Genomic DNA, 20,564 nt, shown 5'->3' on the forward strand with positions numbered 1-20,564 from the left:
CCAAGTTGGACATCTTCAAATTGCTACATTAGGGTTCCCAGACCATCAGACATCAACTACATATGACAAATGTGCAAAGAACCTCTTTACTGGATGCTCAGATAACAGTGCGATCTTACTCCACATGAAACATGGGCAGCAGCATCTGCGTAGGATTCACCACCATGCTATTTACGCGGATTGGCATGTGGAAGAAGAAGCTTGGCCGTATATCCACAGTGATCCAAAGTAGAAGTAAGAGATGCGTGGCGGTTACTGTATTTCATCCAATGAGGTGCAAAAGATGCCTTCAGCATGGCATTTACAGAATAAGAAAAGGAGCGTTGATTGACATGGAGTTGGGAAAATTACAATTGAGTGGAAACATTTGCTCGGACCTTTTTTTTATATTCCTTTTCGTGCATGGACATTTACAAATTACAGAAGTTTCTTAAGAGTTAAACAGACAAGGATTCTTCATTAGTGAAAAGCTGAAACAATCTTTGCAATTCAAATTCATCAGTCGTACAATCCCTCTTGCTCCCATACATCCACCAGAAAATTAACCATCTCCTGATGAGTTAAAATCCAACCAGTAAATGTCAAGACTCTGTGGCTCCGATGAAATGCAAACAAAACTGTGAAAAAGACTGAGCTGCATTAACTTACAGAAAGAGGGATGGGCTTTGGGAAAGGATTTCTGGATCCTAGTAAACCTTCATAAGTTGCATTCCAACTGAAAAAACAGCAAATCAACATGAGAAAGCACATATACAAATCACAAGGAATTTACTAGATCCAACTCAGAAAAGTTCTCCCCCTTCTATCCAAGGCCAAAAAGCATCATGTGATGGTTGTTATATATGGTAGCCACACAGCACGCGATCACCAGTAGAGATGATTTGGAATGAGAAAAGAAAAAACAGGGTTGTTGAAGAACATTACTCAGCAGCCTAAACTTAGGGAGCTGGAGAACCCTCTTATTTATGGTGTCTTTGCTGGGGTACGGGGAAAGCATGAGCATCTGAATAAACAATGAACTTCTAAAAGAAAGAAAAACACCTTAATCTGGATTCCTGTCTTCGCTGATTTTGGTTCCCAGATGTGCCACTTCCAATCCATTGAAGCCTGCTCAGTTGCCAGAGAAGGAGACCTGAAAATAACAAAATCTCAGTGTCACATAACATCATCAATAGTCAACTAGAACAGATAAGCTTCAACTTACCATGATTTACAAATTCGCTATTGCTGCTCATGCCACCAGTGCTGCTAGCAGGATTCTTATTTGGCAAACTGATTGATGAGATGCTTCTTTGAGATTGAACAGTACTGTTGTCCAAGTCACATGTGCTGGTACTCCAAAAATCATCTGATATGCTAGGTTTCGTCACCACTCGCCCTTGTATTCTCAATCCTTTTGATGGCTCATCCACAGCAATAATTGGTGTGGGTTGAGTACAGCATCCAAAACAGCCACTGTTCTGTTGCAAACCAAGTTAAAGCATGTATACAAATGCAACACACGACAACAGAAAAATAGTAAGTGTTATCACCTTATGTATGAAAGTTAGCATTGACAAGGTTCATAATGAGATAAGGAAACATCATTCAATCCAATTCATAATCATTAATTTATTGAGGAGCAACATCACCACAAACGTTTCTCTACAGAGCAGCAATTACATACATAGTGAAACTTACGTTCACATGTTTCTTTCTATTTTATTGCCAAGGAGCCAATGAAACAAGTTGATCTAAATAGAGCTAGAACTGAAAGGCAAAAAAAGGCATTCATATAGCTGATAATAAGTAGTTTGGAGCCAGACTTTATTGGTTTCAGTTGTGTTCATCAACAGTACACTCTTGAGATGGAAGCTTAAGACACGGTTGAGGTACAGAAATTGACAATTATACAACCTCTGATCCAAACTACCATTTGCTTGATCAATTTTATTGGATAGGAATAAATGGCAACATCATAACGAGCCATTATCAGTATCACCTCCATCTATATCTGGCAATAAATTTTTAATCTTTGAACAACTATAGCGTCATAAACAGTTCTATCTTTAGTTCTGTAGCTACGAGAAGTGCGATCTTCCAGCAACAAATCATCTAAGATGCATTAGTAACCCTTAGGTCCTTAGCTAGGTGCCTTCTTAGTTGACTTTAACTCACCAAAAATGTATTCCATACAAAAACATAAGAACTACAATTTCAATATAACATCTTTGCTACTTCAAGTTTTAAAAGTATTATCTACTTAAAAATCCATGTTTGTTCACTTAGTTTTTTCCTGTAACTTCAAGTAGAATTTGATTTAAAGTTTCCAAATTTATGACAACTTCAAGTAACCCAAAAATTTCTCCTGACCCAATCGTCATTAAATCACACTCTAAAAATAAAAACCCTTAACTTCGCCAGTAATAGAGAAAACACAGAAGTAGTTGCAAAAAAAACCCATAATTATTACCCAAAAAGAAACCAAACCCAGTTGTTCTTTTAAGGTTCATAACTCAAACTCAAGATCTGACCCTTCTTCCAGTTGACTGAACAGACATTAGTTCCTAACCCAGTAGCCAACAAATCAAAGCCAGTGAAAACAAAGAGAGTAGTCAACCAAATAAAGAGACAGGAAATGGGCTTTTCAGGACTTACCCCATACAAGCAAGAAAGTGAACGATCCAAGCAGGAATTGAGCTATTCAATGTCACCATTAATTGATATTCAACTTGGTGTTGGAGACAGAAGAAGTGTGGATTAGTGATTGGTATTAAAGAGGATGATGTGTCAAGTAATTAGTATTGTGTTGTTTGATATTTCTATTAATTATTACTTTGTGACTGCTAATGAAGTAATTATTATTATTATTTCAAATTGGATAATATTTTTTTATAATTCGTATGAATTTACTTTTTTATTTTTTATGTAATGTTTTTGTTTTTTGCTCACACTATCTATTGACTGAGTGTACCAGCAAGCACCATATAAAAACAATTCTTGATATACTAAGAATTGTATGAATTTATTACTGTTTGTTTAGATTATTTTATTTAAATTAATGTGTATATATATATGATTTCTTTTAATATTTGAATCCTAAATAATAACATAAATATCAATAAGTGATAGTGGCTGATTAATATATGGTAATGATTTAGTATTTATGGACAGGCTTATCTTAACCTTATCATTGATTTTAATGATATTGATTTAGGGCACCCAATATGAGTGGAATGACACTGGTTTTTGATTTAAAGAAAATAAAGGTTAATTTAGTTATTTTATTTACCAAAAATAAAGAAAGCTGTGCTAATGATAGTTATGAAAGCTGACTTGAATTGACATGTTGATGCAGGACTTGATGATCCTGAGCGTTTATTGGGTTTTAAATTATAAAAAATCTAGATTTGTAATTGGCCGGTTAAACCGACAACTTGTAGACTCAATATAATTTAGGTAAGAACTAACTTTTTTATATCTTTTTAATAAATCCTAAAAAGCAAAATTAATTTATGAATATTTAACTCACATATAATTATTTTTAAATTTTTTAATATAAAATAACATATTTTTTTGATGTGGGACTACACTTCATATTTTTTTTAATAGTTTATATTCATATGAATATTTTTTTCATACCTCACATTTTTTTTTATAACCTACATACACATTCATTGTTTCTTAAATTTTCAACGTGAAATAACTATATATAACTTACATCCTAATTAATTGTTTCTTAATTTTTTGATGTAGGATAATTGCTTCTTAATTTTTGATGTAGAATAATTGTTTATTTAACACTTTGATGTGAGATAACTATATCATACTTTATACCTCACATTTTTTTTTTAGTCTACATCCATATATATTGTTTCAAAAATTTTCCATGTGTGATATTAAAATCTCAAAGATAATTTTTTTTTCTATCTTTTCAAGTTACCCCAAGTCAACCCATATTGTAAATAATGAAGACTATTTCAAAAAGTTTTTATCCAACATTAGAAAAACACAATTTTTTTTTTATGAACATAGAGTATATATAGGGCTTTATATCCCATATTGGAATAATAAAACCTTCATCTAGTGTTTATATAGTAAACTTTGATATGTGATAGTAACCAACAAGGAAATTATAGTGGGCTCGCGCGTATAAGATTTAGCTGAGCAAGAGGAAAATCTCTGATTGTCCCTCTTCGCGTAAAGCAACACCTATACTTTCTGAATCTTTTGTCTCCAGCAATAATTTGTTTTTGGCCCTTATACTGAAACCACAATTTTTTAAACACTTAGAATTAATTTTCTAACAGTCATAAAATCCTAACAACTCTTTTATTTTAAATTTTTTTTAACAATTACAACTCTTTGATTCCTTAACAGCTCTTTTATTTTTTAAATTATTGTAACAATTTTTTAGTTCTCAAATTTATTTCATGCCTAGTTGTTACATGCTAGTAGCTTATATATACCATGCACTCTTACAATCAAAGTATGCTGAAAAAACCATAGTACTTTCACGTGTTTGCAAAACTTGCTGGTATTTCCTTTCAATCTTGATCTAATTGTTTCTATAACCTTTATTTTAGAGGAGAAACTTGTTTAATCTTGGAGAATAGCCTTATGTTAAGGAAATATCTTTAATGATAGTGTTTATGCACGCCTCAAGTTTTATTTTGTTTTTGTTCTTTATCATATTTTATTATAACAACCCGAGACTGGATCCTTTGGCCGGGTCAGCCCTAGGCTAGGTGTAACACCCTCCACATACACATTATGTGGATACAGGACATATATGTGTGTGTGTGTGTGTGTGTGTCTCACAACCATAGATGTACTCTTTTTCACCTGCTAGCACTATCTTATCTTTAATATTTCATTTATATTTTTCAATCAAACAATCACATACAAATTTGTGATACATTAATACAGTAGAAGCACTTAAAAGAGTAAAACGTTACAATCTTATATTTAAAATGAAAATATGAAATTCATTGTCATTAATAAAGCTTTACCATAACAATATAACAATCCTCATAATTCAACAAATATGTCTATTACAATCTTCCAGCATGAATAACATAAAATATCAAAATTCTATAGCTAATTGGAAACTAGTAACAGTCCTACAACTAAATAATGCTTGATATTATCCTATGGTTAAAATAGTGTAGTGCATCATCTTAGTTTTGAGGAGCACATGAAGAACCTGTAAAAAATAAACATACTAAGAATTTAGAATAAAATTATATTATCACATCACAACATTAACAATTCAAGCATATATTAAAGTTTGCTTTCATATATTTCCATCGATTTTTTTTATTATAGTTCTTCAACATCAAATTTCCTCTCCCATTCATTAGTAATAATAATTCATCAATCAAACCTTATACTCCAATAATAGCCTTTAAGCCCCAACCCCTGAGCTAATTTTTTCATGTAACATTAGACTCAAAATGTTGTTTTCTATATAGGAAATACCAAATTTTTATTTTAATTGGCTTATGTGCCTAAAGTATATGTCCAACACCTTTCTAGTCTTCGCTCATGCAACTGACTATAAATTTCTCACTACCTCCACACTTGTGGCCAGTACATTAATTTTTATGATTAAGTCCTCATTTTTTCATAGCCGACTTGTTGTTAACAACTTTAGGGCCCAACTCTCGTGGTCGACTTTCATGTATAAAAATGCATCCATCTTGCCCTCCAATGGACTTTAATTTTAGCCCCACATATATTGCCGACTATAATACACATAACCTACATGTACTTGTTTTTTCGCAATTCAAATTTATTTAGCTAAACCCCATAAATGGGGTTAACTTTTCATTCAACAACTCAAGCATTTTATGAATGACAACTTATCAATCTAAGCCTCACTCATGTGGTCGGCTTAATGCATACAACACTTATCTAATCTCCACATCAAGATTTCATGAATCTTTATCATTTTATATATATATATATATATACACGAATCAATAATTAGAATATTAAAAATAATGACTTATATAAATTTTGTAAATTAAAAGATTTGAGGTGATAAGCACAAATTGTTCCTTTCACTAGTCCTATCCCATTTACCTAAGGTTTCGTAGCCGATACCTTTCCTGCATCACACCAAGCCATACATCACATTCACACTTTAAAATATTAAGAATGTGTTTGTCAATATTCCTTAAACAATTTAGGCACTTGTTACTCATGAATACATGTACCCTTACATCATCTCACATCATTTTTCAACTCTTACATTCCATACAAGAAACACTATCATACAAGATAATCTCATGCATACAAACAAATGATGTCTTCTTTTCCACATAATAATCACCCATATTCCTTAAATAACCTAAAAAATTCAAAGAAAAATCAAGAAAAAAGCAAAACACAAAGTCAGGCTACCACAAAATAGTAGCCAAAATGATCTCACCATTTTAAGAAACGGTCTAGTCGTTTCTCAAAATGGCTAGCATGATTTGCCTTTTGAAAAAAAAAATTCTTCTCTTTCTCTCTAGCCGAATTGTCATCTCTGAAACCTTGAGTTTTTCTTTTCTTTTAAGATCAACACATACTCATGCATATTTCATACTTAACACACCAAATGATGAATTCTTTAAGGACACGCATTCAATTACTACAAATCCCCTCCCTTTTCCCCACAAAATTCATGGGGATCGAAATCCCCATCTTCATTCGTAAAGGTTATTTTTTCCTTTCTTTCACCAAATTATACTTAATTCAATTCCCTATTTATAAAACTTAATCAAGAATCATTATTTTTCCTAAAATTTATTCAAAACCCTAGAATTCAAGAAACTCAATCTTTCAACAAGATTTCATGCAAATAACTACATATAACTCATCAAATATATTCTCTGTCATTAAACATGCATAAATTCTCAACAAAGAATACACAAAAAAAAAATCCTTGTCTTGGCCGAACCTATCTCCCTAAGGTGTGGGTTTTTTTTTCTTTCAACAAATCAATCTATCCTTCACAATCAAACCTTATACTTATGTAATCTAGATATATTTTCATAATAAACCCAATTTTCCCTAAATTTTCTTCAAGAACCCTAATTTCAAGATTTGAGGATTTTATCTTTTCTTCAATTCTTTATGTTTTTCATCATATAATCCCTCCAAATTAAGTTCTCTACAGCCTAACACAACCAATTATGTCAAAACACCCTTCAATTTTTCAATTCTACATAAACCTTAATTTTTTGATATTTTAGTGTATACACGCTTTCCTACAGTAATATCAAGATTCGGTGTTTAAGGTGCCTTACCAATTGATTTCGTGTCAATTTCACCTTGATTGATCAATTCTTCTTCTCTTCCACAATTCATCTGCTTCTTTTTTTTTTTCTCTTGAAACCTTCGTGGTTTTCTTTTTATGAGTGTCTCTCTTTTGAAAGAGTTTCTAGAAATCTCACCCCTTTCTCCCTGCAATGATACTCTAGAGGCTACAAGTTTTTCAAGTTCTTACTACGTTTCCTTTCCTTTTTTAAAAAAAAACAATCATCCCTTCATTGTCTAGAGGAAACATTTTTCCTCTTTTTTTTTTATTTTAGCCCTTAGATTTTTTTTTTATGAAGAGGTTAGGGATTTTACATTGGGTTTAATAACTTTAGTGCTAATAGTAATTTCTAAAATTAATTTTTTTTTGTAAAACTGATGATAAATTATTAACTAATGAGCATTGAATAAAGTTGGGTGCTATGATTTAATTTTTAAGTTAGATTAGGTTATATTGAATAATAAGCTTGTAACTTAATCAATACCCATATTTTTTTCGTTGAAAAAAATCACAATTAGAACTTCTTCTATATAATACAAAATTAAATTATATTGATATTTTTTATAATCTTAGATAGTTCAAAATTTATAGATCATGAATGATCATTATATGTATATATTTATGTTGTTAAAAAAATTATTAGTTCTTTTTAATCTCCTTATATTTTATATAATGGAATTCATTGTATGTTTTTAAAATATGAAACCGAATTCAACCAAACTGATTTTTTAAAAAGTTTTTATAACCAAAATTATTCTAAAAAATTGAAAACTATATTTGATTTAGTTAATTTTGAATCAATTTTTATAAATATTTCGGATAATTGGGTTATTTTACTCACCAATACAGTTATCCAATGATTTTTCTTCACATTTGCTCGTGTAAAAGAGTTTTAGTCAAAACCCATTTTATGAAAAAAAAATAAAAATAAATTGGAAATGACTGGAAACCTATACTGTCATGTATTGGTCATTCCTTGCCTACCAAAAGAATAAACAAATCAAATTACCTTTCATGTATTTTTTTTTTAATTTTATTCTTTAACATTAACTTAATTTAAAATTTATCTTTATAAATTATTTTAATTTTTTTTTATAAAACTATCACAATCAAACAAACATCCTAATATTTAGTTTTGCTTGGTTTGTACTCAATTTTATGAATATCTATTTTTATTATCATATAATTAAATAAAAATTATTTAATCCAAATAAAAATAAATCATTTCTATCATACTTATTCGGATTAGATCATACTAGAGCTCTACATCACTGGATTAATGAATTAATATAGTAAGCATCAAGGTTGGATTCCTACTAAAAGTTATAGTTTAGGAATCGAATTGAGAAATGTGTAACAGATTGGGGACTAATACGAAGTTAGCCCAAAAAGAAGCCAGCAAATACGTTGTTCATAGCAGCAAAACAGAGTCCCTACTCCCTATAATTACTGTCTCTGTTTTCGATTGACCGACACGCAAAATGTCGTTCAAAAAGAAAAAATTCACACTTCCTCCCATCATCAAAGCCCTTGATAAACTTCCATCACCGCCACCACAACCACCGCTTCCTCCTCTTCCAAAACCACCACCAACAACCCATTTAGCCCCTCTCCCCACTCTCACTCTCACACCTACCTCCAACCACACAAACCTCCTCCACTTCCTCAACTCCCATCTCACAAAGATCCAACCTTTAACCCCTCAAAACCTCCTCCACTTCTTCAAAACCAAACTCCACCACCACCCACATTTCTCTCACTATGACTTTCATATTTTCAACTGGGTTTCTACTATAGACTCTTTTAGTCATGATCATCAAACTTTTGAATGGATGGCAAGGACTCTTGCTATCACAAACAGGTTAGAGGAACTTGCTTTGCTTCTTCAATTTATGTCATCAAATCCTTGTCCTTGTAGTGAAGGTATATTTTCTTGTCCAAGAATTGAGCCCATATTTCAGTTTTGTATTAATGCTTACTGTAAAGCTAGGAAATTGGATGATGCTTTTTTAGCTTTTGAATGTATGAGGAAGTTGATTGATGGAAGGCCTAGTGTTGTTGTTTACAACATTTTGATTAATGGGTGCGTGAAGTGTGGAGAACATGATAGGGCTATTGGGGTTTATGATAGGATGTTGAAGGATAGAGTTAAGCCTGATGTGTTTACTTTTAATATATTGATCAGTAGTTATTGTAGGAATTACATGTTCGAATTGGCTCTGGAATTGTTTAGAGAAATGAAAGAGAAAGGATGTAGTCCTAATGTGGTTAGTTTTAATACTTTGATTAAAGGGTTTTTTAGGGAGAGGAAATTTGAGGAAGGGGTTAAGATGGTGTATGAGATGATTGATTTGGGGTGTGAGATATCGAGTGTGACTTTTGAGATTTTGGTTGATGGACTTTGCAAGGAAGGGCAGGCTTCGGAGGCATGTGGATTGTTGATTGATTTTACGAGGAAAGGAGTTTTGCCAAGGAAGTTTGATTCTTTTGGTCTTGTGGATATGCTTTGCAAGAAAAGAATGGCGGATAGAGCTTTGGAAGTGTTGGATGAGTTGTGGAGGAATGGAAATATTCCTAGCATGATTTCTTGTACCACTTTGATAGAAGGTTTGAGAAAGTCTGGTAGAAGAGAGGAAGCGTTTGGATTGATGGAAAGGATGTTGAAAGAGAATATTGTTCCTGATATTATGACTTTTAATTGCCTGCTTCATGATCTTTGCAATGAGGGAAGAACAGTTGATGGTAACAAATTGAGATTATTGGCTTCTAGAAAGGGTTTGGATGTAGATGAGATGACATATGACATTTTGGTATCTGGGTGTATAAGAGAGGGTAAAAGAAAGGAAGGGGAAGCTTTGGTGGATGAGATGTTAGATAAGGAATTTATACCTGATCTTGCCACATATAATAGGTTCATAGATGGGCTTTCTAAAACAAGAAGTTCTGCACAATAGTGTATTAAATTTATTCATAGGTGAAAATATAGAGTTTGTACACTTTTATTTGGATGCCAACCAATTTATTTGATCTAGCTGGGGCTTCTCTTGATTTAGTAGAAATGCTTTCTTCTAGGAAATGTATCTGGTTGTCATAATTTTTATGGTTGGGTTTAGAGATAGAGACAACGGGGAAGGAGGTGGGGTGAGGAAATGGTGAATCCATTTACAGGCCCAGATTCCACTGCATCTCATTTTTTCATTGCAGCTAAAAAGTTCCTTCTGGATGGAAAGCGTGTCACTTTTGGGAAGGTAAGTAGAGGAACAGACATTGATTTGACTTATTGGCATGTTGCTAGTGAGGGTATTATCTCACTCAAGGTGTCATCATGGATTGTGGGGGATGTCCTGAGGGGGGAGACATGGAATATAAAACTACTTCAAAGATCTCAACTTATCCTGACTGGTCAGCTCACCTGGACACAAAGCCAGATGATATTTCTTGGGGGATGGAGGTTGTACATTCTTTTGAATATTTTGGAATGAGCAGTACAGGAGGCTACAAGATACGGCTCTTTGAAAACTGTAAAGCTTAAAATTAGATTTTTGTTTTGAGAAGGAAGATATTGCTGAAGATTGAGCTCATCACTGTGGAAGACTGCCTCAGATGTTTACAAATACTTCTACCTGTAAATAGAGCCTTGGAGATCTTGTTTTTCTTTCTATTAATGGCATAAAGGGTGCGTGTTACCATCAAAATTCTGTAACAGTGTGCTATTTAAGAATGGCATTGTCAGATATAACTAACTCATTCATTCAGTTTGTTGATTAATGCAACGCATTTTTGTTTCACTCAGCTGTTAACGTTTATACTTGCACATGCAATTGAGTTTTCTCGATTGTAAGATAAAATTATTTAGGACCCATATCGTCCAGGTGTGAAAGATGCTGCTTAACTGTGCCAAAATGCTCGTGTTAATGTACTTTTACTTGTTAAGTTTTGTATGCTGAAAACCTGTCTCTTGATAGATAAATTTTATCCAGTCATTATTGCATAGCATTGCATTTCTCTTGTGGCTCTCCATTTTTTCCTTTTATTTTAAAAACTATGTTGGATTGATTCTTCAGCATGCTAAATGCTGGTTTTTTGCAACTCTGAACTCATCTCTATCCTGGTACAGATGATTGTTTTGGAAAAGCAAATTTTGTATCTATGTAATCAATAACATTTAGTTTGTCCTTTTAATTTCTGACCATATATTTTTTATTCAAAATTGATTTCAGAATTTTTGTGTGCTCATTTGTACTCATGGTTTTGATTTCTTGCTCTGTATTGATTGCAATGCTTTCTATGCCCTGGTTTTTCCCCCTGTTGAAAGTTTTCAAGAGTAATGTCATTGTGACATTCAATGCTCGACTAATTTGTATTTCTCTTTTGGTTTTCCTCTATTTGTCCATAAATATAATGATAGATTGATTGGGTTGAATACAAGTGTTATCTACGTTGGAGTTTTAGATTGATCGGGTTGAATGATAGGCATCTGGTATTCCATTTTCATGTCTCAATTTGATGCCATCCCACAGATATATGAATGTTGAATCTAGATATTTAATATATGCATATTTGATCATGCCATCTGTTGAAACTATTGACAAGGAAATTTTGTAAATACTTAAACATGGTAACCGGTGACAATCCTCAAACCACTAAAGCAATTGCTTTGGAATGTGGCATACTGAGTTCAGATGAAGATGCTGTGGAGCCTAATATTATTGAAAGAAGAGTGTTTTGTAACTATTCAGATGCAGAAAGAGAAGAAATTGCAGGGAAGATCTCAGTAAGATTTGTGGCTGTCCATTTATTATTAGTTTTGTGTTTTTTGTATATTTGTACACTTTGAAGAGCCAAATTTCATAGAAACTTCTGCCATTCAATATTTATTAGGTGATAGAGAGGTCTTCTACAAATGACCAGCTTTTTCTTGTGCAAGGATTGAAAAAGAGGGGACACGTTGTTGCTGCAACTGGAAATGGAACAAATGATGCTCCTGTGTACACAAGGTTTGACTGTTATTCTTTTTCTTTTTGTTTAGCGGAATAATGCACTCCTAGTTTTGCTGTGTTTCTGCATCAATAGGTCTCGATACGATGATGATGATTATATTAATCTTTGCCACAAGGTACTTGCTTTCTACCTTGCTATTTTTTTTTTTCCTTAAGAAAAAAAAAATTCAGGCAGATATTGTTCTTTCAATCCGTATCCAGCAGATATCCTGGCTGCCTCAAGTCCTGCTTTCCTTCACCGTGCCTAGTAGGTTATACATCCTTCTGGTTCAAGGGTTTCTGTTGGCAGATTTTGCTTTAGAAAACATCAATATCTATAAAGCCGCCAAATTTCTTGAGAGGCAAGCTAGGAAGACTTAGCTTGAACTAATTTTTGCTGTCAACATATTTATTTTGTCACACAAAGGTTGTAAAATTCTCTTACCGGGCATAACTGGTTTGCTGGTTGGTTTTATTGCATATGCATCTGAATTCAGTCAGCCTTATGATGCCTTGTACAAGGATTTCTAATTGCTTGACTACTTTCAGTTTTTCTTCTATGATTAATCTGGTTAATTCTCTTGACTAGTTTCTATTTTTCTTCTATGTTTCCGATAAACTTAATTATTTATTCCTAGTCATGGAGCAAGGTATCTTCAATCAACTGTTTTTATGCATAATTAAGTTATTCGAATCTCTTTCTCAGGAAAAAATGTCCGAGTCTCCTCCACATGTGAAAATTGAAAGGGAAAATATGGCCATCTTTATTTTATTATTTCATATCTGAACACACTGTTCAGTAACTAAAGTATCTGATGATAACTATATCTGGTCAATAGACCTTATTCTCTCTTAACAAACAAAACCTAGAAAGCCATAGAAACATATAGAATTAGGATAAAAAGAAAATATAAAATCAAACAAAAGCATGCTAAATAATTAATAAAATCCTCCTAAGACTTAGAGGTGAAGTTGAAGTTGGCACAAGTTGTTTGTCTAAACAACAGGGAAGAGCTGAAGCCCAGTCTTGAAGCAGCAAGATCGAACTGTAGGAGATTGTCCTCCAATTGGTGGCCTCCAATGACAATTGAAGTCCTAGGATTCACTCCTCCATCCACAAATCCAAGGCACAACACATCATCTTTAACCTGCACCATTGAGTTTGCACCAAAAATCCTCCAGTAAACATTCTTGCTTTGCAGGACAAGATCAATTTGAGGCACTGCTGGGCCAACGCGTGTGCTGCCAATGTTCTTTGAGTTGAAACATGCTCCGAAAGGTGCTACAGATGCCACCCTAGGGACATTGGCTTTGGCTAGCTCTCTGACAAAAGAGTCAGTGACAGCATTGTAGATTGTTGTTTCCATCACCGTGTAAGCATTTACTGTGCTAATCTTGGTTCCACCATAGCCTTCTCTGTTAATGGACAGCAATGAAGCGTTTAATGGAACAACATTTTCATTGATCTTGATAGACTTGACTCCAATGAAGTAATCAGTGGAAGGCTCTCCTTCAAAGTAACCAGATGCTGTGCTTACAGGGTTGAGAATTAATGGGGTGTAGATGAGGGACTGAGAAAGATCATCAGCATGTGGAAGCAAAACATAAGGTCCATCTCCAAAGATAACAACACCTTTAGCATTTGAAGAGGTCAAGCAAATGGCAAACTTTTTAGGAAAGCTAAAAGCAGCAGAGAATTGAGAAGGAAGTGAGATCTTAGTCCTTCCAAGTCCAGCCATGCCCTTGACTCCCTTAGCAAGACCTTGCAGGATAAATGTTGGAGCACAACTGAAGAGGAAATTAGGGACTGAAACAACTCTGCCTGGATTTGATCCATCAGTAGATTGAATGGAAACAACATCCTGAGTAAGGTAATCAGAAGTGCCAGTGCGTGTCGCAGTGTTATCAGGGGATAAAACACAGAATTTTTTGTCGACAGTGCATGTCTTGAGCCTATAGACTGCAAGGGAGCACTGAGCAGTGTTGCAACTTGGATTTTTTTTAGACGAAGAGACATATCCTTGCTGACAATCAACCCAAAGATATTGACCACCAAGATCAAGAGTCACCTCTACAGGCACTAGAGGGGTTCTTTGGTTAATTTGGGCAAGGTATTGGAGACTTGATGGATCTTTTGATACAGGAAGGACTAATGCTTTAGGCCTGAATGTTGTTTGTGCTATAGAATGGGGACTGGAAATAAGAAAAAGAGAGCAAAAGAGGAGAAGAAAATTATGAGTGAGAGCCATTGTTTATGCTAAAGATAATTGTTGGATAGAGCTGATGTGTGGAGAAGTACAGTGGGTTCCGATTCTATTTATAGCTTATTGTTGGTGTAAATATTGGCTATGTCAATTGTCAAAGGATGGCAACTTGAGGTCACATATGCCGGCTTACGATGGTGTGTTGTATAATATTGACCCTTTGACCTTGTTCTCTATGCTTCTATATCTTTCCTTGTGCACAGATTTTATTCGAAATTAGGAAGTGATGGGTGTAGTAGCTCTTGATTTAAATTAAGGGATTTGATGAAAAAAGAAGAAGAGAATTAATTTCTTGTTATTATAGACAGTAAAAGTCACTCTTGAAAAAATTTATTTTTTATTTTGATTTTAATCACCCAATTCTTTTAATTGCTATTTTTTATTTTGAATATTTTTTGTGTTATTTTTTTTGCAATTTCATCATTCAATATTTTATTTCTCGGGATTGGGCTTCATGATTTTTTCATGTATAATGCTTTCAGTTTGATAACCTAGATCATGAGTTTGAAAAGTTAACGAGGGTTGATATCTTTTTTTGTCTTATTTTTTTATATCATCGTATGAAATTATTTTTTTTATTAGATTATCCTAACCTTATAACCTATAACACGAGTTTAGTAGGTTAACTTAGACTGAGTCATCCCTTAATGCCCATATTATATATCTATCATGCTAGTTCAGGTTGGCTCACCAGATTATTTTATCTCTTTTTTTTTATTATATTTTGCCCTTCCATTCTTCCATTCTTAATTGGTTAAAAATTAAATAAAATTATCTTTTACTCTTGGATAAAGGTTTTCCCCCCTGGTGATTTTTTTTCTCCATTTACTATCACTGCCTTTTTTTTTTTTTCTTAGCCGCCATTGGCAGCTTCCTTCAAGCACAAGCGTAAGGTGGTTGTATAAATTGCTTGTGATCATTGATGTGCGTTGCCTTCAAACAAAATAAATTTATTTGCTTTTTTTGAATATCTTTTTTCTCAAGTGCCTTGGCTTGTTCTTTCAGAATTAGAAAGGTGATGAAGATGGTAATAAAATTGCCTTGGATCATACTAATGTATATGCCAAAAACTATATCCACATGAAAGTCTATAGAAAGTGTCCATCCAGCTCAAAAAAAGCTATATATGCTATTTTTTAGCCACCCTCTCTCTTATCTCTCAAATTCAAGTATTGAAACCTGAACAAAATGAACTTTTAAATCATAATGTAAAATCCATCATGAAACAAGGAACAAAAATAAAAAACAAAAAAACTTGGGGACTGAAATACCTAAAAGCACGCCTCTTAAAGAAAAGAAAAGACAATTAAATTTTTGTTTCATGATAAGATTCAATCCTTAAAGGTCTAATTATTTTTAATTAATACATTTGAATTGTATTTTGTCAAGTTAAGAATTAACTCAACGCTGTGGAATGAAGAAATAAAAAAAAGGTTATTTGACTAAAAAAACATTAAAGAAGAAGAAGAAGAAGAAGAAGAAGAAGAAAAGCATTGCGCGTTGTTACGATTACAATGTGAATTGTCTCATACTACACAGCAAAACCAACAATTCCTTTAGTTTTAGACTCGAGGCGTGTTTGAGATTAGTGGTACGGACTACTGAGAGGACAAAATCCATGGCTTCATGGAGTCCATAGCAATAGAAAATTGTTTATTTCAATTTGAGGTAAAATTGTTATTACAAGAAGAATGTTTCTCTTATTTTCTACACCATGCTCATGCCTTCTTCTTCCTCTTTTTTTTTTTTTTTTTTTTTTAAATAATGACAACATTTGACTTCTATGGTTAAAGTCACAAATAATAATAATAATAATAATAATAATAATAATAATAATAATAATAATAATGTAGTAGAATAGTTGGCAGTATCAAACCTAGAAAAAAAATTAAGCAGGGGAATTCAATATATATATATATATATCTTTTATTCATAATAGATAAAAACAACATAAACCAAATATTTTAAATGTTATATCCAATAAGTTAGTCTAACATCAATTTTAATCAATATATTACAATTGAATCCAAGCCACCCTTTTTGTTTAAAAGTATTTGATGTATTAACGAAAAAACACAAAATCACATAATTTTACATACTAAGAAGTAGTTTGTAACTGCGTTTTAAACTATGTTTTTCTAAATTTTAAATTTGTTTTTATTTAGAATTATTTTTATATATATATTTTTGAATCGTTTTGATATGCTAATGTTAAAAATATTTTTTTAAAAAAATAATACAAATATTATTTTAAAATATTTCCAAGAAAAAAACACTTTAAAAAAAATACTGTTATACTCATTTATCGTGGATAATTGACGCCATCTTATATTTCAGTGGGTTATATATATATTGGGACTGGTTAATGGGAACAACTAACCCCGCTACGATGAGATCAAAACAAGGCAAGGGTTTGTCAAATTATCAGCTTATGAAATCTTTATATCCACAGTAAGTGGAATTCTTCCTAATTTCCTCCTCTTCAGTTTACACGAGACAGGGGAGCAATTCTTGGGGAAACTACTTAGCAATCAACAGCTTGAAAATCACTCGTAAATCTAGAACTATGGTACAATCAGACAATTCATTCATCTCACTGTTTCCTTCTTACCCTTTGGCAAACCAGTTTCCTCACCATCCTAAGATGTATTTTCTAAAAAAGGATAATACCCTTGAAGAATGGCTTTAAATCTACTAATCACCATGTAAGAACACTCATGGGTTTAGCTTTAGAAGAAGCACAAGAAAACCTAGTGCAAGCACATCGATGATCGAACGCGTTCTCCAGAAGAAAGAAAAGGCTTTGGAAGCATACTTTCCCATATGGCTGTGCTGTCCACTAAACGGAAAATTGATCCTATTCATCGCTTGTCATTCTGCCCTGAGCAGCTCCTCTTATAAGTACCGATATCGGCTCTCGTGCTTTTTTCCAGGTTCTGTAAACTAGCGTAGAGTTGAGAATCAAGTCCGGAAAACTGTCTTCTCCAACTTCCTTCTCGAAAAGAGATTTTGTCTCGTATTCTAGCTGTCCATTCACTATCGCTGCTTTTCTCAGATTACCCATGTATTAAGCATAGAAAAAGTAAAAATATCCAAGCACATATTTTTCCTTTCTTTTCTACATAACTTCTCTGCAACTTTTAAACCTGTCGCCTTCCTTTCTTTTCTACATAACTTCTCTGCAACTTTTAAACCTGTCGCCCCAATGCCCAAGTCAAAGCTACTTTCTAAGTTCTAAACCATAAGAAAATTTCACAAAGAAAAAAAAATGCCAGTATCTAATATAGTTAGTTAGATATATATATAATAACAGAGCATATTTCTCCTGCTAAACTAGCAGACATTTTTCTTTTCTTCACAATGATTATGCAAACCCAAGTCATGCTCCTGCCTCCTAGTATTTCAAATTTAAGTTCCAATTCGTGCTATTATCTAAGAGGACAGAAGGGTTCCAATTAGGCAATTACAAATAAATAAATAGATATAACCCCATGTGAAAACACAAACCAAAATTTCACATCGCTATGATCTCATTTATTGGTTGTCGTACAAGTGAAATAAGCTTGGCCACATCAAAGGCATTCTCAGTTTTCTTATATACACACCATATACCGCATCAAACAAAAAGCAATCTAAATAACGAGTATTAGCCGGACAATGGTACCGGATTTGAAATGAGTATAAACAAAAAAGTGAATGTCCAAACCAAGTAATGAAACAAATTGTTGAAAAAAAAAGATGAGTGATTAACATTTTCACGAGGCCTAAAACAGATACTACCAGTCAACCATCAACTTCAATTCTTCTTCAGCTAATTCCCTTGTTTGAAAACGAAAGATGAAAGGGCAGCCCTCCATCCATACATGGCTGATGGTTCATGCTTTTTGGGTATGAGAGTAGCCAGACCTACCCCTGTGCTTTGACTGGGTATAATTCCCTGTGGGGCACTAGTCTCCGCAGATCTAGGAAATATATCAGCAAGCGCATTATTAAATTTCCACAGGTGTTCAACTAGAAAGGTGTTTTCATACTGCATCCGTATTAAAATTCAATGCCTAATGCGCCAAATTGATAGCTACTTGTCAACATAAACTGTTCTCAACTGAACTATTAATGTCCATGCCTTTACTCAATGAGTGCAACACAAGCGCATACACACATACACAAGCACAAAAAGAGATCAAGACTAGACCAATATTACTTCAGAATGATATGATCGAGATTCTTCAAAAATAGCAAAGGAATTTCAACATCACGATGGCATGAAACCAAATTAATGAATCATGCATATCTACTAGCGCAAGACTGTACAGGACTCTCCAGCTTATAAATTAGTTTGTATTTCTGTAGTGTAACAGACAAAAATGAAGAGACAAGATACTGGTCTCCATGATTGATAAATGGTTGTTTCCCTAGTAAATTTTGTGCAGGAGGCCATCGGTAACTTGAAGCAGCTCAGAGCCCTTCAGCAAGGGACAAAGTATCTTATGATACTTTTTTTGTATAATAATGATATATAGGGATTGCCAGCAATCCAAAATACTGATCAATCAATTGACAAGATGGCTTATTTGTGGCAAAACAGAACATGTACAAAAAAGGTCAACAAGGAAACAGCCCTTTCAGTTTCAGATTCTATAAACATGCCAGAACTTTTAAGAGGGAAATCAATATCCAAAAGAATATATGTTAACCAACATATTAACCAAAATTCATCTCAAGCATGCCATTTAAACAAGATACCTGACTTTTAATTAGAAGAGGAAATCAAATAATTGGATGCTTAAAAGTGTTAAAAAAACCTATACAATAAAAAAAGAAAGCATTTAAAATCACAAGCATCTGAAAATAAAAATAAACCAAATTAAAGAGATAGAGGGAGTACACACATGAGTCCACCATAAGCTAATGTTGAGAACCCTTGACGTTGCTTGTGCTTGGGATTAGAATTACAGATTACATATATCCGTCCACGACGCTTAACTATCTGACAAAATTCACACATCTTCTTCACTGATGATCTCACCTTCATAGCTACTGCGAATATGAAAAAAATCAAGAACCCGTCAAAACAAATTCAAACCTATCATTTGATTAAGAACCACTTCACCAAAAGCATCACAAAAACTGAACTTTTGACTCCTTTCAAGATTTAAAGGCAACAAAACCATATCTAACCTAACATGCCACTTATCAAGCAAATTCACTGTACATATGATCCTAAACCCCAACATTAAGAAATAAACATGCCCATTATTTGATTAAGCACCCATTTACAAAAACCTTAATATAAAATTATAATTTTAGCACTCCCAGATTAAATTGCAACCAACCCATCTCTTAAAACAACCCTAATATTAACAAAGCAGATAACTCTACGTACACTACTAAGAAAAAAATACATGGGTTTCATTGGTTTTTGGAATTCTAACTCTCAATGCCAAAAGCCAAGTTAAGAAAAATAAAAATGATAGCAAGATATTCAAACACACATAAATATTACATTAGAAAAAAGAGTATAGAGAGAACCAATAGTGGGGTTGTGGCGAGGAGTATGGAGATTAACGGGCGTGTTGAAACAAAGAAGAAGGAACTGTTGAGGGAGGGGAATGAGAGAGCTTGAGATTATTTGCTGACAAGAGCGCCAATAGCGATTTAGGATTTAGGGTTTAAATTGTTACTTTTACTGTATATGTATTGTACAATTTTTTTTTCGAAGTCATGTTCAAGTCATAAATAAAAGTTTAAAATTATCATTAAACTTGATTTAACTGATTAAATTTAAAATAACTTTTTACCCAATTTTAATAACTCTTTATCCATTTTTTTGAAACAATTTTCTATTTAATAATATTTTATTTAATTTAGTTATATTATAAAAAAAAATTTGTCTAAGTTTTTTTAATAATTATAATTTTTCTTTTACTGCAATATAATATTCCCAAAAAAATTTAAAAACTAAAACAAAAAAGGACAACGAGATGAACATGGATGGGACCCGATAAGTTTGAATTCCGTCACTTTAACGGTTTA

At 33.0% G+C, this 20,564-nt stretch overlaps 4 protein-coding genes across 14 annotated transcripts; 1 reads left to right on the top strand and 3 right to left on the bottom strand.

Annotated features, from left to right (window-relative positions):
• Window positions 1-275: 275 nt before the first annotated feature.
• Window positions 276-2,804, bottom strand: LOC7485472 (uncharacterized). Its single transcript, XM_002308947.4, has 5 exons — window positions 2,638-2,804; window positions 1,205-1,455; window positions 1,042-1,132; window positions 649-715; window positions 276-552 (listed from the first exon to the last, which is right to left on the bottom strand). The coding sequence occupies exons 1-5, from the start codon at window positions 2,694-2,696 to the stop codon at window positions 499-501; spliced, it is 522 nt and encodes a 173-aa protein (XP_002308983.2). The 5' UTR covers window positions 2,697-2,804; the 3' UTR covers window positions 276-498.
• Window positions 2,805-8,727: 5,923 nt separating this feature from the next.
• Window positions 8,728-12,850, top strand: LOC7474694 (pentatricopeptide repeat-containing protein At2g36240). 9 transcript variants are annotated; one of them, XM_052453810.1, is made up of 4 exons: window positions 8,728-10,964; window positions 11,971-12,285; window positions 12,318-12,404; window positions 12,490-12,850. In XM_052453810.1, the coding sequence occupies exon 1, from the start codon at window positions 8,770-8,772 to the stop codon at window positions 10,240-10,242; it is 1,473 nt and encodes a 490-aa protein (XP_052309770.1). In that variant the 5' UTR covers window positions 8,728-8,769; the 3' UTR covers window positions 10,243-10,964; window positions 11,971-12,285; window positions 12,318-12,404; window positions 12,490-12,850. The 9 variants fall into 9 exon arrangements, with proteins under 9 accessions (XP_052309770.1, XP_024459668.1, XP_024459666.1 ...); XM_024603900.2 differs by having other exon boundaries at window positions 11,971-12,404; XM_024603898.2 differs by having other exon boundaries at window positions 11,971-12,404; window positions 12,493-12,850.
• A 157-nt stretch (window positions 12,851-13,007) lies between these two features.
• Window positions 13,008-14,817, bottom strand: LOC7474695 (probable aspartic proteinase GIP2). Its single transcript, XM_002308948.4, has one exon. The coding sequence runs from the start codon at window positions 14,514-14,516 to the stop codon at window positions 13,221-13,223; it is 1,296 nt and encodes a 431-aa protein (XP_002308984.2). The 5' UTR covers window positions 14,517-14,817; the 3' UTR covers window positions 13,008-13,220.
• Window positions 14,818-18,025: 3,208 nt separating this feature from the next.
• On the bottom strand, window positions 18,026-20,212 carry LOC7485474 (uncharacterized). Of its 3 annotated transcripts, none has more exons than XM_024603482.2 (3): window positions 20,061-20,212; window positions 19,421-19,568; window positions 18,026-18,493 (listed from the first exon to the last, which is right to left on the bottom strand). In XM_024603482.2, exons 2-3 carry the CDS (start codon window positions 19,561-19,563, stop codon window positions 18,343-18,345), a joined length of 294 nt encoding a protein of 97 aa, XP_024459250.2. In that variant the 5' UTR covers window positions 19,564-19,568; window positions 20,061-20,212; the 3' UTR covers window positions 18,026-18,342. The 3 variants fall into 3 exon arrangements, with proteins under 3 accessions (XP_024459250.2, XP_002308985.2, XP_024459251.2); XM_002308949.4 differs by having other exon boundaries at window positions 19,421-19,565; window positions 20,061-20,196; XM_024603483.2 differs by having other exon boundaries at window positions 20,035-20,192.
• Between the last annotated feature and the right edge of the window lie 352 nt (window positions 20,213-20,564).

The sequence above is a fragment of the Populus trichocarpa genome, chromosome 6 (genome assembly GCF_000002775.5).
Source record: "Populus trichocarpa isolate Nisqually-1 chromosome 6, P.trichocarpa_v4.1, whole genome shotgun sequence".
NCBI classification, from domain to species: domain Eukaryota; kingdom Viridiplantae; phylum Streptophyta; class Magnoliopsida; order Malpighiales; family Salicaceae; genus Populus; species Populus trichocarpa.